The sequence below is a fragment of the Oryctolagus cuniculus genome, chromosome 1 (assembly GCF_964237555.1).
Source record: "Oryctolagus cuniculus chromosome 1, mOryCun1.1, whole genome shotgun sequence".
Lineage (NCBI taxonomy): Eukaryota > Metazoa > Chordata > Mammalia > Lagomorpha > Leporidae > Oryctolagus > Oryctolagus cuniculus.
Genome location: NC_091432.1, coordinates 105,237,104 through 105,249,834, shown reverse-complemented (window position 1 = coordinate 105,249,834; position 12,731 = coordinate 105,237,104). Strand labels below are relative to the sequence as shown.

Sequence of the window (12,731 nt, the reverse complement as noted above, 5' to 3'; positions counted from 1 at the left end):
CACCGTGCGGTGTCCTGAGGCCTCCTCCGGCCCTGCAGCCGGGCCTCCTCCAGGAATTCCCCATCCCAGCGCCAGCAGCTGCTTCTTCCAGACACAGCCAGACAGCGGCTCGCGTTCGGGATGTGGAGATGAGGTATAGTTGTCATCACTGTCTAGCTGGAGGCTTTGGTCAGCTCCAGTTACAGCTTAAGTGCTGAGGGTGAAGCTACAGGAGTGGGGCATTCTTTCTAGAAGAATCCTTGTGCGTCTGCTTTAGTTGAATTCTTTTAAGTAGGCAGAGAGAGAGAGGGAGGGAGGGAGGGAGAGACAGAGACCTCTCATTCAGTGTCCCCCCCCCCCCCCCCCCGCAGTGGCCACAGCAGCTAGGACTGGGTCCAGCGGAAGCCAGGAGCCAGGAACTCCATCCAAGTCTTCCGCAAGGCCGGCAGGGGCCCCAGGACTTGGGCCATCACGTGCTGCCTCCCCAGGCACGTTAGCAGGGAGCTGGATTGATCCAAGTCTTCCGCAAGGCCGGCAGGGGCCCCAGGACTTGGGCCATCACGTGCTGCCTCCCCAGGCACGTTAGCAGGGAGCTGGATTGGAAGCAGAGTGGCCGGGGCTTGAAACGTCACTCTGATACGGAACGCTGGGGTCACAAGCAGAAGCTGAGCCTGTTGCACTGCGACACTGCCCCACTGTGGCAGTGCTGAGGCTCAGGTGTTGATGGCTGTGGCAAGTGTGTTGTGTCCTACCCACGGCAGCCAGCGGCACACACTCCCATGGAGAGAGGAGCTGCCTTGTGCAAAAAAAAAAAAAAATAAATAAAAATTACACTAGGCCTTCTGCAGTGTCTCACTCATCAACCAGGGTGTCAGCTCCGTTCCCTTCCTGGGTAGTTCCTGTCCCCCAAAAGGGGAAGCTGAGTCCCAGGGAGATGACGTCATTCTTCTGAGAGCAATCAGGGCATGGCAGATGGGGCTGGTGCTGTGGCGTAGAGGGTTAAAGCCCCAGCTTGCAGCACCGGCATCCCATATGGGCGCCAGTTCGAGTCCTGGCTGCTCCTCTTCCGATCCAACTCTCTGCTATGGTCTGGGAAAGCAGTGGAAGATGGCCCAAGTTCTTGGGCTCCTGCACCCACATGAGAGACCTGGAGGAAGCTCCTGGCGTCTGGCTTCAGATTGGTGCAGCTTCGGCTGTTGTGGCCAATTGGAGAGTGAACCAGCAGATGGAAGACCTCTCTCTCTCTCTCTCTCTCTCTCTCTGTGTAACTCTGACTTTCAGGTAAATAAATAAAAAAATGGCAGAATCAATCTTTCTGAATCCGATGTGTGGTCCTTCCAGACCAGGACTCTACTACCAGCCCATGAGAAACAAAAGGGGGACAAAAGCCTGCATTCAGGCAACAGAACTCAAAACACCAGGGTTTCCTGGATCTTTCTCACCAGGTTTCAGAATCAAAGGGCACAGGCACGCGCACACTGGACTCCACGACAGAGTCTCACTGAACGGAAATAAATCCCAGCCGGACCATGACAGCTTTTTTTTTTTCTTTCAATTTTTATTGAACACAAGTATTCTGACAGAATGCAAAGTCAAAATTCTCAGTTAGTACTCAGTATTTACACCAGTGAGAATGGAAACAAAGGTGGCATCGGTGTTTCACTCGGTAAAAAGTTTCGTAACAAGAGAGAAGGCCCCCGGATACGGAGTGCTGGGCGGGGGATGCTCACGGAGGGCTCTGAGAACCACCATCCAGCCAGCCAGCCGGGCTGGGCGACCCTGGGCTGTGGAAGGCGCCGTACAAAAGTGTGAAAAGAGACTTCCACGGCGAAAAGCTGCGCTATATACACGGTGGCCCTGCAGGACTGGGAGGCCCTGCTCGCGGCCCCGGGCGCCCCTCCCGCACCACCTGGCCATGCCGGTCTCTATGTGAATACATACGTATGGCACATACACACATAGACACATTGACACTGGAAACTCGGGGAGTGGATCCCTCCTTCAAAGAATTAAGAAAGGAAAAGTATTGATAAAGATAGAACATCTTGAAAATAAAGTAACTCCCTCTTTGATCTTAGAGAAAGCATTGCTCTTTAAAATAAAAGAAGAGGAAAGGAACGCTCACGCATGCAGAGACACACGTATGTGTGATGGGAGAGAGGCAGGCCAGCGAGTGGGCAGTCTTGGGTTCCGGCTGGTGGTGGAGCCAGGGTTCTAGGGGGTGTGGGAGGGGGGTCAGCTGCCCTGGGCCAGGTTATCTGAGGGCTCCCTCAACCTCTGTCTCTTCCGAACCATCACAACCAAAATCAGTTTGCCTGATGGCAACGGCCTGGAGTGAAATGCACGTTTTCCGCGAGGTACAGCGTGGGCTTTGGCCTACTTGGTCAAAGCCATTAATATCAACAGAGGAGGAACTAATTCCACTGAACAGCCTGGTGACCGGAAGAGCCTGCCCGTCCCCCTCCCCGTCCCAGGCACCCAGCCTCTCCCATTCTGCTGCCTGCTCCAAGATCTGTCTCTGCCTTCTTTTCCCCCTGGGACCTGTGCATTTGCACCACAGACGTTGCACAAGGCCGTACAATCAGAGAGACCAACCAAGGCTGTGGGTTCTGGGATCCTCCATTTCCATCCCCAGGAGGTGAGAAAATGCAAAATAACCCCAAGTTGAGCAAATGACAAGACCATTAGTTTTCACAGTTTGAAATGATAATCTAGCATCGCCACTGGGCAGACCGCAGAAGTGTCAGAACATGGGGGAGAGGGTCCAGAGGCAGAGGCAGCCGCACCACCCTAAGCTCTGCTGCTTTGTACCTTAGGAAGGGAATGCATGCCGGAGGACTGGTTTCTGTTTACTTAGCGTCACCTTCATCATCATCTGTATTTCATCTGCTTTGTTTAAAGGCTTCAATTCCTTTTAAGAACTCTTTTTGTTTCCTGAATATTTTTTTTCTGAACTATCTGCTATACCTTCCACAACCAAACTATGTTGAAGTTTTTATTTCAATACTATGACAAAAACACGTTTCACACTAAGATAGTCACGCATCCACAGTGCACAAGCTTGCAGTTCTAAAGTAGAATGAGAAAAACAAAAGCAAAATTTCTATACAAAGGGCTGGCTTTTCCCTTCTCCCCCCTCCCATTCCCCTTAAAGTTTCTGTTATGTTTTCCCCCGCTTGGTTTCCGATCCAGGAAGTTGTGTTATGATTCCAGACAGTCGGTGGTTGTTGTCACTGTTGCTTTTTTTCCCTACAAATGCTGCCTAAGTGAACAGAAGGCTGATGTTATTTGACTTCCATAGATTTCCAAAAAATGACACTAATTCCCTGAAGCACACATGCTCTTCCGCTCAAATCTAGATTCTGGGCTCAAAAGGAGATGGTATGGATGTGTTTTATTTGGCTTTCTACAAAAAAAGGGGATGTTTGGGGTAAAAATGTGTGTTCACCAAGACCAGCCCCAACTATACAATCTTCTCTGCTTCATTCAGCAAAGCCAAAGGAGTCCTTCAAATGCGAGGGCACCAACACCTGGGGAGCAGAGCCTTGTTCACCGATGCAGGTGGGTGGCGGCTAATCAGAAAGTGGTTTGACCCCCCCGGAAGGAACACAGAAAGAATTGAAACCAAAACACAAAACCCTTCCAGGACGAGACAGATTTTCACCTGGGCCGGACACAGGTAAAAACTGCACATCAGAGCGTCAGGGAGAGCCGCTGCGGATGATGATGTTTTGTCAAGTTCTCTGCTAAAGCAATCCTGCGATGATCTCACCTACCTCTAGGCAGAATTTGTTACTTAAAAAGTAAAAAAAAAAAAAAAAAAAAAAAAAAAAAGGCAGCTGTTTTATAAACACAACCGAAGTCAAACATTTATCAACTTGTAAACACTGGCAAACAAAGTTGGCAGAAAGGAAGAGAGAGAGAGAGAGAGAGAGAACCAAAGAGAAACATAAAAAGTCCAAATACTGCAAATTGAGATCTACCCCCAGAAGCTGCGATTTGGCATTCTTCCTACAAAACAAGAGTCTACGTGGGAATCGAATTCAGCTAGAAAGGGTGACACACTTTGCATACTGAACAAATACAAAGTGAACAGAAATGATAACTTATTTATGAGGTTTTACAGAGTTCGAACTCGACTGAAAGTACAAAAATAAACTGTGGACTTTGTTCATTCGGTTAGTCTTAGTGCCTGAAAGGGTTTCTCTAAAACAGGTCTGTGCCAATTGGGTAACACCAAGTGTGGTCTTCCCGAACCTAGACTTTTTTCTTTCTTTTTCTGAGCTTCCTAGATTCTTAATTTGGGGTCCTTTTGTTTGATTTTTTAAATGGTTTCAGGGAACAGAGTGTCCTAGTTTGGCTGTGGGTTTAACCTTATTGTCTCATTTTCTTACAAGTGAGTGCGCAAGAAAGGGACCCTTTCTATAAACCTACAAAAAGGAGATCCCGTATTTATCTGTTTTAGTTAATTTTTTAAAGGCAAAAGACACTAGAGGAATGAGGTGTGTGTGTGTGTGTGTGTGTGTGTGTGTGTGGTGTGCGCGCGCGTGCGTGGGATGCAGGAATCACTCCGGGGAAGCTGCTGTGCCGCGTCATGTTTTGCTCTCTGCTCCTGGCCGCTCGCCCATCATGCTTTGCTCTCGTTCTCCTTTGTCTGTGTGGCGTCGTTGGGGACCGTCTGGGCTTCGGCTGGCGCTGGCTTCGTTTCTGACTCCTGGCTCTCCGACTTGGCTTCCACAGGGCCCTTCCTGCGGAGAATCAGGAAAACAGCGCCGCTGAGACAGTGGCTTGCACACGCCTCCCCTCTGCCTGGGGTCTCCAACTTTGGATGCACCTGTGCATCACCTGGGCTGCGTCCCCAGAACGGATCTGGATGTATTTTAGAAGCACCCAGGTGACTCTCATGTGTGGCCTGAGTGGAGAAACACCCAGAGAACAAGCCCTTTCCAGTTCCATGGGTGCCGGGGACTCTGCTTGTACTCGCGGCAGGAGAAGGGGCAGTGGAGGCCACTGCCACCTCTGCGCCCTGACTAGGGCTGCCGTGCAGCTGGGCGTGCTGCACCTGAGGCACACAGCTGGCTCCTCTAGGATCTTCCCCTCCCCACCCCGCCCGGGCTCTGCGTCTCAGGGTGGAGCCTCCATGGCCTGCTGGCCACAGGGGAGCTGCACGGGCAGGGCTCTCAGAGTTCTGTTCCCTCTGGACACTGACCTGTGGGCTTCCTGGTGAGGTTGTCTGGCAGCCATAGAAGCTTCCAGAAAACCCCAAGTCTGGCCCTGTCTCCATGAGATTCAAGCCTAAGCTGGCACCACTGCATTCTGGCGTTACACGGAAGAAACCCAAAAGACTGAAGGCTTTGCCTTGACCTTGTAGACCTGGTAGCTGAGAGGTGTGTGGGTGGCCTGGGTCTTCCCCGCCACCCCAGGAGCGCGGTGGGAGGAAGGATGGGCATCTCAGCAGGAGGTCACAGGACCTCTGGACCACACCCTCTCCCCCCTCCCAGGCCCCGAGCCCGGGGGCTGCCTCTCTTCCTCCCGAGCGGTGGGGGCTCAGCCTGGCACTTGGTAGCACCCGACAGTGGCCCTGGCATAACTGAGAAGGGCACCTTGGCCTCCTTCGCTGCCTCCCCCTGCTATGCTTGTCAGGGGCCCGACCGCCAGGGCTCCCTAGGGTAAACCAGAAGCCGCTGCTCGGATGATAAGGATGAAACGTAATTAACACGGCCTAATTAGTGAGCAGCGGCTGCTCTGCTGGCCGGGGCCCAGCTGCCTGCCCCGGACTCTGTCTGCCGGTCCCAGGCCCAGGGCTGACAGTGGCGTCAGAGAAGCCCCAGGGGAGGCTGCAGACATCCGACCAGGAGGACACAGCACAGCACAGACACACACCACCACAGGACACACCCCGACGACAGCACACAGAGAGAGGCCGTACTCGGTCTTTGCTGGCGCAGGCGACACAGAGCTGTCTGCAGTGGAAGGAGCAAGCTCAGGGGCTTGTCCACTGGCCCCAGCGGCGGGAGCAGGAGAGCCCAGGGCTGCAAAAACATCCTTTGCAAGGTCAATATCTGGGGTCTTGAAGTTCCCTTCGTCCATTTTAAAGTCCTCGCCCTGGGAAGGGTTTGTGGCGCTGACGGAGGCAGCCTCGCTCTTCGGGCTAGCGGGGGCTGTGGCTGCCTCGGGCAGGCTCTTCGCGGCGCCGGGCTGGGTGGGCTCCGGGTCCGGGCCTTTGGTGCTGGGAGCCTCCTGCTTGGCCTGGGAGGCTTCTGTAGCAGGAGCAGCCGGGGCTGCCAGGGGACTGGCTGCACCGGTGGGGGCCGGCTTGCTGGCCGCAGGGGCCGTGGAGGCGTCCCCCACGCCGGTGGGGGCGCTGGGGCTGAGCACGGCCCCCTGGTTGGCCAGGACACTAGAGGACAAACTGCTCGCCGCGGGGGCTGAGGTCGGGGTGTCGCTCAGGTCAACGAGGGGGGCGACTTTGGGGGCCGAGGCCGGGGGAGGGGAGGCGGCCGAGACGCTGGGCCCCTTGGAAGGGGTGGCCTGGCCAGCGGGCACAGAGTTCAAGTCTGGCGCGGCTGTGGCCGGCGGGGCAAGACTGGAGGTCAGGGTGGTGGTTTCACTGGTGGGGCTGTTCTGAGCAGTGGCAAAGGTTTCGGTGATAGTGTCAGAGTTAGTGGTGACGGTGGTGACAGAAGGCAGCATGTCCTCGACAGTGGCTGTGGTATCGGCAGGCAGCCTGTGGGGAGGACAGGAAGTAGAAGAGAATAGACAATGAGGCGGAGACTGACAGAGAGGCCGGGAGGAGGGCTGGAGCCGAGCAGAGGGGGCCGTGGGTGGGCATGCGGTGACGCACAGGCACGGACGCAGCCCCACAGAGAGACAAGGACGCCGAGAGAAGCACACGCCCAGGCGGGCAGAAGAGGACACGGGGAGACGACAAAGAACGTGGCGGTCGCAAAGGGCCCGGCCAGCCCTTCCTCCTGCTGCTGTCCCTCCAGCTCGCTGCAGCGGGCTCCCTTCCTTACACACCTGCTGGGGCCTTCGGATCCCCACCCAGAGCTCCACTGAACCAGAGCCAGGCCTCGGTTCAGTGTCTGCCTGCACTGGGACCTGGGCCAGCCACCGTGCAGGGCCCCAGGGGACAGGGATGGGGACAGGCAGGAATAAGGCAGAGCATGAGTGCCCCAAAGGGCTCCTAGAAGCCACAGGTTCTGTGGTCCCGTGAGACGCCATTCCCTTCAAACCCACAGGTGCACGTCACAGCCACGGCTGGTCAAGGTCACTGAGGGTACCCAGGCTTCCAATAACAATACAGTTGGGGAGCTGTTCTGCATCACCAGTTTCCCTCACTCTTTTAGGCAGAAAACCAAAAAATCCTAGCACTCTAAGACATCCTATACAGAACCTGCCTAGCCTCTCTCCACGAGCAGTTTCCAGAGTATGTGTATAGCCTGGAACAGGGTCTCAGGATCCCTTCTCGGGCAAGGAGCCCTGCAGGGGCACCCATGCAGCCACCCTCAATGGAACCAAGAGTGCCTTCTCTCTAAGGAGAGAGGGGGCCAGGCAGCTCCTAGCCATGTGGGTCTTCCAGCCAAGGGCTCCAGGGTCCTGGCCTGCACTGTAGGGCTCCGGACTGAGGACGGGGAGCAAGGAACGTGGGGCAGGGTGAGGAGGTGGGTGTGGGGCTCTGTAGAGGAGGTGCCAGCCCCGCCCTGCCCACGTACTCGGGCTCCGTCAGCGGCGTGGTCTCATTGGGCTCTGTGTGTTTCCCACCATCATGGTTTGGGGTCCGCTCCTCCTCGGTTCGAACCTCCACGATGGGCTCCTTGGACTCGTCTTTCCTGCAGAGAGAGAGTTCTGGGGGTTACATCCCAGGGAGAACAGCGACGCCTCAGGGGCCCCAGGCAAGACGGGCTTCTAGAGCCGGGCACCAGAATCTGTCTCGGCGGCACCTGGGCTAGCAGTGTGACCTAGAGTCTCTGACCTGATCACTGCCGCCTCGGTGCCTTCATCGGGGAAATGGGGCAAGGACCAGTTCCTACCTCTCCTGGTGGTGACGAGGACTTTGTGCAGTCCTCCCGTAGGTGTGTGTTCCGGCAGTACCTGCCGTGCGTGGGGTGCTAAAACACTTATCTCCTTCTGCCCCCCTTTCCGGCTGGCTGCAGGTCAGCCAGTCTTCCAAGGCGCCCACTAACTGGCTTGCCAGCTGCTGCTGGAGGGGACAGCATCTAGATTGTCAGCTCTGCAAGGACAGGACTTTTGGTTCATTTTGTTTCCTGTTGTGCGGGAGAGCCTGGATAAATACTTGTTGAGTGATGTATGAAGTGAATGACAACACGGAGGAATGGAAGCAAGGCAAGTGTGTGCCTGAGACACCCACTCCTCCGCTGTAGCTCCGTGCAGGGTCAGCTCTGACAATTCCCCTTATCTTCACAGAGAGATTTGAATACACCAGATCTGGGGCTGGGCCTCCCAATCTACTTTGCAAATAGGCAATGCTTCCCTCCACCAAAGGTGCAGTTGAAGGGAAGGCCACCCCCGGGTGCAGTGGATGCTCAGAGTGGGGACAGCTGCCAGGGCTCTAGGCCAGGGCCCGCAGGGGTGGGTGTTTGCACTCACGAGAAGGCGGCTTTGCCCTCCTCCATGTCCTTGCCCTTGGCTCCGGGCCCGGCTTTCCCACACAGGTTGACGGCGATACACATAAGCAGGCCACACTTGTTCAGGAAGTAGCAGGTGATGTCCACAACCACCAGGAGCAGGACAAAGATGACAATGAGGATGCCCACGATGGCGCCGGTGCTCAGGCCTGAGGTGGGGCTGCCGTTGGCTTACGTAAGAGAGAGAGGGGGCTGGTGGTTAATAGGTGGAGACATGGGAATTCTGGACCCTACAAAGCAATAGCCCTTGGGGTTGGGGTTGGGCCCACAGGACAGAGCCAGGGTGTTTGTGTCCAGAGGGACACCTTCTGTGGGGCCTTCCTACACTCCGGTGTTGAGACGACAGGGTCTCTCTACATCTTGAGGGAGGGATGACAATCTCATGTCACAGACTTAGGGACAGGGTCATGAGCCTTCCCCAGAGCCACCCTCTGCAGGCCTCCCATGAGTCCTGGGAGCAGGCTGGGACAGGGGATGAAGCAGCTGGGGGGTGTGGCTGTCTCCTCCGCAGCAGGTGGTGCTCACTAGTTTCAGGCTGGGCTGTGGCTCCCGACAGCAGCCTGGGACAAGGCGGAGGAGGGCTCCAGGCCGTCCTCGGGGACATCAGGCGCCAGGAGGTGCTGAATCTGCTCCCCACTTCCTCCCTGCCCTGCCTGAGGAATGGCGCCAGAGGACCTCGTTCTTCCTGGTTCACCCTCCTGCACGGTACCCAGGAGGATGAACAAAGTCCACCTATCTCTGGAGACATGGAAGCTGCCCAGGCCTGGAGGGCATGGTGACCCCTCTGGGAATACTCACCGTCTGGGAGCTCCGGCACGCTTGGCTCAGACTTCGGGGAAACCCGCAGACTCACCAAAGATGCACACTCCCAGACGGGCACGCTCACACACAGAGCAAGCGTTCACACACACAGACCCCCGTTCTCACAGTCAGTCCAGCAGCACCCAGCACCCTGGTTCTGGCTGGACGCAACAGCCCCTGAGACTAACTCCCTTGGTGTCCTCTGCAGAGCCCCCCAGGGCCCGAGGCTTTTGGTGCTGTCCCAGAAGGGCCGGGGCTCAGTGCTCGGGGGCCCCGGGAGCCGTGAGGGTGGACCGGCTGACCTTGGTGGGTTCTACGCGGCTGGGAGACAAATGGTTGTGCTGCAGGAAGCAAGAGCCCATGAGCAGCTCTGCTGATTGGTGAATGTGGACGCAGTGACCCCAGCAAAAATATGAGCACTTGCCATTCCGTGTTTAGGGGTGGGGAAAGGCCTTGCAACCAAGTGGCCTGGCCCTGTCAAGGGAACTGCTGGCAGGACCCAAAATTCAATACATCTACATGGCAGGCTAATTTTTTAAAGTTGATAATTTTGTATGGGCTGTGAATGATGTTATAAATATATTAATGGCCCTTAGCAGAACAAAGGTTCCTCCTCCCTGGTCGAAGGACATGGGCACAGAACTAACAGCCTCACCCCACCAAGCAGACCCTGTCTGAAGTTTCCTAGGCTCTCAGAGCTCCCTGGCATCAATCAGCTCAGTGCACTGGGGTTGGGGACTGTAGCCAATGCTACCTGGAGCTTGGCCCCACCTAACTCTGTGCTTTGCTGAGCTCCAGGCCAGGCCCAGGGGCCCTCTAGCCACAAGTCACACAGATCATGGACGTGGCCCAGGGGATCCAGTGCAGACATGGGCCACCCAGGCCTCATTTTTCATGCATCTATCTGTCTCATTGTTGGGGGGCTTCCCTCACTGCCCCAGGGATCTCTGCCCAGGCACTGTGGTCTTCCCCAGCGACAGGCCCACCCACTGATCCTCATTTCAAACTTCAGTTTAGGGTAGAGGGTGCAAGCCCAGCATGGCCAACAGGATCGTGTTCCCCGTAATAAGGAAGGCATTTCAGTCTTGGGTTTGCTCTCCAGCCCATGACGCTGGGCGCGGAGCCTCTGCAACCCCTGACTTTAGTATGTGATGAGTGTGGCATGTCTGTTTCCTCAAGAGGGGATCGGAAGCAGGCTTTTTTTTATTTTGGTAGTGGTGGTGGAGGTGATATGTCTGTACTTTTTGGTTTGTGTTTGATTCAGTGGCACCAAGCCTGCATACTGATGTTTATGCGTGAAGGTAAGATTGCGGGACTAATCACAGGTCTAAAGAGGAAAAGAAACTGCTGAAAAGCCGCTCTCTGTGCCCAAGAGGATGGCAGCTGGGGCAGTGTTTGCTCTGTGCTCGTCAGACCCAGCCCGGAGGCCCACACTTGCTCTGAGCACAGGCAGGAGGATAAGACTCTGAACTGCACCATAAGCCAAGAGCAGGGCAGTGGTCTCCCCTTTGATTTGCTATGAAATCCAAAGTCTTTCTCCTGGCCTGTACATGCTGGGGACTCTGATAACCCCTCGGACCATGGTGACTCATGGTACAAACCCGGATGGGTGGTGAACACACAGCCTGTGCCCACCCAGGACTGGGCACCTTCCTTGGTGGCTCTTTGTCATCCTGCAGGCCTCTGGATGCAGCCCTCTCAGAGAGGCATCCCCCAGTAGCTCACCAAGGGAGGAACTTTCCCCCAAGTCTCCCACACCCCCTCATTTTCTCCTCTTACCACTGCCTGCTGCCTTCCACACATTCACAGCCCATTCTCTCTGGACCTCTTCCCTAGAACATCCCACAGGGGCCTGCCTCTCTGTCTCCCCAGCATCTAGAATGGACCTTAACTCATAGAAAATGTTCCGAGAATACTTGCTGCACACATGAATGAGTATCTCCCCCGGGGATGAGAAGGCCGCTTCGTAATTTAAAGGTGTGTCATGAGAAGACAGAAGCATCTAACTGGGCATGGCACCAGTGGCTGGCAACGAGGGGCCCGGGGACAGGGTGCAGCTCCACTGAGACAGGACAAGCTGTTCAAACACAGCGTGGGAGCTGACTTCCCTGTTGCTGGAGGCCTTCGAGCTGGGGCTGAGCCTGGGGGAGGGGGTGCCTTCAGGTTCTCTTCAACCACAGAGCCTGGCTCTCCAGGTCAGTGTTCTACAGATCTGGGCACAGCTATAGATTCCCTAGTGCCGGTGTCCTCCTCCGTGGTGTGCACCAGGGTTTTTCCCTGGAAGACTAAAATGCTCGCTCAGTCCCATCTTTAATCATGGATTCTAGAGCTTTTGTTTTTGCATGAAAAAGAAATACCTTACAACTCATGGATTTTTCCACCTGCAGTGGACTTTCTGGGGTGCCTTATTACAGATCCAGAATCTGGGGCTCCCCATTGCCATGGAATCAAGATCGCTGGGCTCAGGCTCAGCATCAGGATTGGAACAAGCAAGCCCGGGGATCCAAAGGAGAACCAGCCCTCCTGGGTTCTCCCTCCCCTGCACCACAGTGTATTGCAGCTGGCCGGTGATCCGCACCCAGCCGTGAGCTGTTACCATCTTGCCCTGATGAGCCAGATGTATTGCGAGAGAACAGATACTCTCCCCCTCCAAAAAAGGGGCGACCCCCACCACTGCTGACTGCCCAGACTCTAGACATCTGGAGCAAGCAAGGCTCTCCTCAAGCTGGCGAGAGAAGGCTTGCCATTTTCCCGAGAAGAATCCATAAGAGGGCATGCCATGGTACAGAGAAAAGGGTATCCAAGGTAAGTCCACGTTCATTCCCTCTTGCGAATGTTACAGAACTGCTTAGTCCAGGAAAGCCAGAGGACCGACTGTCTCCTGAGTCCTGGCTAACATCCTGCAGAAGGAAAAATAAAGCCCCTTCCATGGCGTGTGTGTGCTATGACCCTCCCCCTGACCTCCCCTGGCTCACACACCCATGCATCTCGCACACAAAGAAGGCTTCCTGGGAGAGCTTCCTCCAAACCTCAGAGGTCACAGCCACCCTGGAGGTGAGATTACAGGGCTGGGCTGTCTTCTGTGTCTCCTGGCTTGAGAGAGGAACTAGCACTCAAGAGGTAACTGGCTGGCCCCTAGATGAGACCCACATATGTCCACTTCCTCAACCTTCAGATGGGACCAAGGGCTTGCATTTTACATGCCCAATGGGCCTGAGTTACGGTCCTACAGGAGCCTGGAGCAGAAGTTCCCTTCCCACTCTTTCCTCCCCAATCTGACTGTCAGATTCTCAGAACTGTCGA

At 55.5% G+C, this 12,731-nt stretch overlaps 1 protein-coding gene across 15 annotated transcripts in view; it reads right to left on the bottom strand.

The window, feature by feature from the left end:
• Positions 1-1,516: 1,516 nt before the first annotated feature.
• Positions 1,517-12,731, bottom strand: part of NCAM1 (neural cell adhesion molecule 1) — a 329,589-nt gene continuing 318,374 nt past the window's right edge. For 8 of the 15 annotated variants that reach the window (XM_051849273.2, XM_070078359.1, XM_008261287.4 and 5 more), the window contains 4 exons: positions 8,590-8,797; positions 7,695-7,811; positions 5,909-6,706; positions 1,517-4,727 (listed from right to left, as the gene is read on the bottom strand). In XM_051849273.2, coding sequence (XP_051705233.1) covers positions 4,607-4,727; positions 5,909-6,706; positions 7,695-7,811; positions 8,590-8,797 — 1,244 coding nt within the window. In that variant the 3' untranslated portion in view covers positions 1,517-4,606. The remainder of the gene's footprint in view (positions 4,728-5,908; positions 6,707-7,694; positions 7,812-8,589; positions 8,798-12,731) is intronic. The other 7 variants (XM_070078396.1, XM_051849311.2, XM_070078407.1 and 4 more) reach the window with 1 other exon arrangement.